The 3562-nt window shown below is 40.3% G+C and overlaps 1 protein-coding gene across 1 annotated transcript; it reads right to left on the bottom strand.

Annotated features, from left to right (window-relative positions):
• Positions 1 to 2791: 2791 nt before the first annotated feature.
• On the bottom strand, positions 2792 to 3562 carry LOC147492598 (uncharacterized). Its single transcript, XM_086567557.1, has one exon. It carries the CDS (start codon positions 3560 to 3562, stop codon positions 2792 to 2794), a length of 771 nt encoding a protein of 256 aa, XP_086423683.1.

The following is a 3562-nucleotide window of genomic DNA, read 5'->3' as shown; positions in this document are numbered from 1 at the left end:
GGCCTTCAGCTCTTGGAATATGACTGACTCCATTCCTCCACTTCCATTAAATCATGATATCACTCCACCTTGTTCATCTCGGATAATACCTCCATGCCCGACCTATTTAGGTGCCACTGAACCATCTGTATTCAATTTAACCTTTCTTACCTTAGGCTTGTTCCAAGAATCTTGTTTTTAAACTGGCATGTTCAGCCGAGTATGCACTCCAATGGATGTGAGCAGCATCCTCATGTCCACAGAGTCAGTCATCTATGGTAGAATCGACTTCATATATGTCTTAAGTTCCCTGCACAATCTGTGAAAAACCACTGCCACTGATTTGGATTGATTTCGAAATCTCCTTGCATTTCGCTCCTTCCAAATTGCATTGACCACATCACAAATATAGACTTTGTATACTTCGTAGATTGGTCCTATTTTTCTGCATAGCCTGATGAACGATGACCATTCTCGGTTTGCATTGCCAGCATCAGTCAATATATGAAGTAGTTGCTTGATGTGTAGCAGCATCTCCTTGGAGTATGCGCACTCGAAAAAAAGATGCTTGGAGAATTCCCTGCTACTGCTGCAAAGATAGCACGACGAGTGGTTGAGAATCTTTTTCTGGACCAATCTATCCTGTGTAGGTAGGCTGTTAGACCATAGCTGCCAGCACGAAAATGATTGCTTGGGTATCACCCATTTGCCCCATACTACCCTACTCCATCTTACTTTGGTTACAAACGATCTCAATGCCAAGTAGGCACTTTTGGATGTAAATTGTCCTGACTGATGAGGCAACCAAATGACTCAGTCACTTTCCAAACTTCTATTAATGCCGACCTCCAGAATAAGCTTTTTCAAGCTTGGGTTATGAGTGTTGTGAACTGCTGCCGACCATTCTCCATTGTTGATGATGTGGCTAACTTTGGAATCAATGGGAAATTGCCATTCTGCTATTGCTAAAGGATTTTCAATGAGAGCCGAACCACACCAAATGTCATGCCAGAATAATGTGCTTTCTCCATTTGCTATACTATACCTTATCAACTTCCTGGCCTCTGTCCTTGTTTGAAGCACATGTCTCCATGACCAGGAGCAATCTCTCGGGACAAGCATAGTCCAAAAGAACTTGTCCTTAATATGATTCTTCCAAGTCCACTGCACCTACACACTATTTTCCTTCGATGCAATTTTGTGTACCAGACCACAATATACTCCTCGGTTCCAAACTTGCAAGTTCATGATACCAAGTCCGCCTTCTTCTTTGATTTTGCTAATGGTGCTAAAACTAACATGATGGACTGCTCTTATCATATCCGCTCCACTCCACAGAAATCTAGCACAAATCTTTCTATATTCTCCAGGCAAGTTTTGGGCATAATGAAGGTTCTGGACCAGTAATAGTGAAAAGACATAAACATTGAGTGAATAAGTTGCAGTCTACTGGCATGTGACAAAAATCTTGACTTCCAATTGGTGATTCTGGACGTGACTTTCTCAATGAGAGGTTGACATTATCGAATGCCCAATCTAGCCGAAATGAGTGGTAGACCTAGGTATCGCACTGGTGGAATCACAAGTTGCACTCCAAGAATTTGAGCTAGAGCACTGCCATCTTGTTGATTTAAGGCCCTTGTCAACAATGAAGTTTTAAGAGAGTTCACTTGTAACCCTGTGGCATGGCCAAACTCTTCTAAAACTTCCTTGAGAGCTGCAATAGAATCTGCGTCTCCCTTACAAAATATCAAGACATCATCTGCAAATGCTATGTGTGACAGCTGGCTTTTTTTGCATTTAGAGTGGTATTTGATCCTCTTGGAGGCCATTCTGTCCTTCAGTAAATAGGCCAAAATCTCCATCACCATAACAAATAAGTAAGGAGAAAGCGGATCTCCTTGTCTCAAACCTCTAGCACCAGGAAAGAATCCTTCAGGGGAACCATTGCCAAGGATTGAATATAATGGTGAAGTTATGCACATCTATATCCATTTTCTCAACTGCTTCGGAAATTTGAAAGTGATAAGCATGGCTTTAACTGCTTCCCAACTCACTATATCATAAGCTTTTTTTGATGTCAAGCTTAATGGAGTATCTCGGAGTCCCATGTTTCCTGTCATAGCCTCGGAGTAATTCATGTGAGAGTAAAATATTATCTTGAATCATTCTACCAGGGATGAAAGCCGATTGGTTAGAAAAAACAAGATCATCAATCATTATCTTGAGTCTATTAGTAATGACTTTAGAGATACACTTATAAACAGTGTTACATAAAGCAATGGGTCGAAAGTCTTCTACTTTAGATGGATTCTGTATCTTTGGAATAAGACAAAGAAAGGTAGAATTAACTCCTCTAGGCATCTTGCAAGTATGGAAAACATTTGTAATAGCATTCATAAAATCCATACCTACAATCCCCTAACAACTCTTGAAAAAGAATGGATCGAATCTATCAGGACCAGGAGCAAAACTGTCCTTCATAGAAAAAAGGGCCTCTTTGATCTCGTTCTCATAAATGTCCGCCTCTAGAAACACTTGAGTACTATGTATCACCCCTTTGACTTGCAAAGAATTGAAAAATTCATCGTCACTAATGGGCTCTGACAGAGTGCTAATGAGCTTCTTGTAGTACTGTAAAAACATCTCAGTAACATGACTCTGGCCAGATACTGCATTTCCATGATCATAAAAAATACTCCATATCCCTCCTCTCGCTTTCCTTTCTTTAATGAGATTGAAAAAGAAAGCTGTGCATTTGTCTCCACCCATCATCCATTCCTCGTTGCATTTCTGCTGGATCTCCGCTTCCTCATCTTTGACCAATTATGTATACTTGTCTAGTAAAGAAAGGATCATGCGGAAAATCTTGTATAAGCACTTGAACTTCGTAAAGAACTTTCTTGGAATTTACAACTTGACCATGTAAATCAGTAAATTTATTCTTAGCCCACGACTTTATTCTTTTCTTAAGCCGCTTCAGTTTTTCCATCAAAACATACATCGGATGCGAGTAGATATTTGTGTTCCAAGACTGCTGTAACATGTCCTGAAACTCAGTTTTGGCTACCCAAAAGTTCTTGAATCTAAAAGGCGAAGCTTTCTTGATGTAGTCAGTCCAAAACAACAGCATAGGAGAATGGTCGGACACTCCTTGTGGCAGAAATTCCACTTGGGAAGTTGAAAATTCTCCAAGCCACGCATTATTGACAAGATATCTATCAATTTTAGTCAACACTTTGTTCCTTCCCCCTGCTTTATTACTCCATGTGAATTGGAATCCCAAGTATTTAAGATCATCTAGTCCAACTTGTTGCAAGCAATCAACAAAATCACTCGCTTCGTTCGGATGCATTGGACTTCCTCCCAACCTTTCATGAGCAAATATGATATTATTGAAGTCTCCTGCTACACACCAAGGCAGTTGTATGGATAAGGCAATGGCTACTATATCTCTCCATAAACTTATACGGTCCCTTTTGGCATTCCTCGCATAAACCGTAGTCAACAGAAAGTGTTCACTACTAGGCAAAAAGGAGACCTTACAATGAATCAGTTGATCAGAGACTTTAAGGAGCTGCAT

Source organism: Coptis chinensis, chromosome 6 (genome assembly GCF_015680905.1).
Source record: "Coptis chinensis isolate HL-2020 chromosome 6, ASM1568090v1, whole genome shotgun sequence".
NCBI classification, from domain to species: Eukaryota; Viridiplantae; Streptophyta; class Magnoliopsida; order Ranunculales; family Ranunculaceae; genus Coptis; species Coptis chinensis.
Note: the sequence above shows the minus strand (reverse complement) of the source record. Positions and strands in the feature narration are given on the sequence as shown.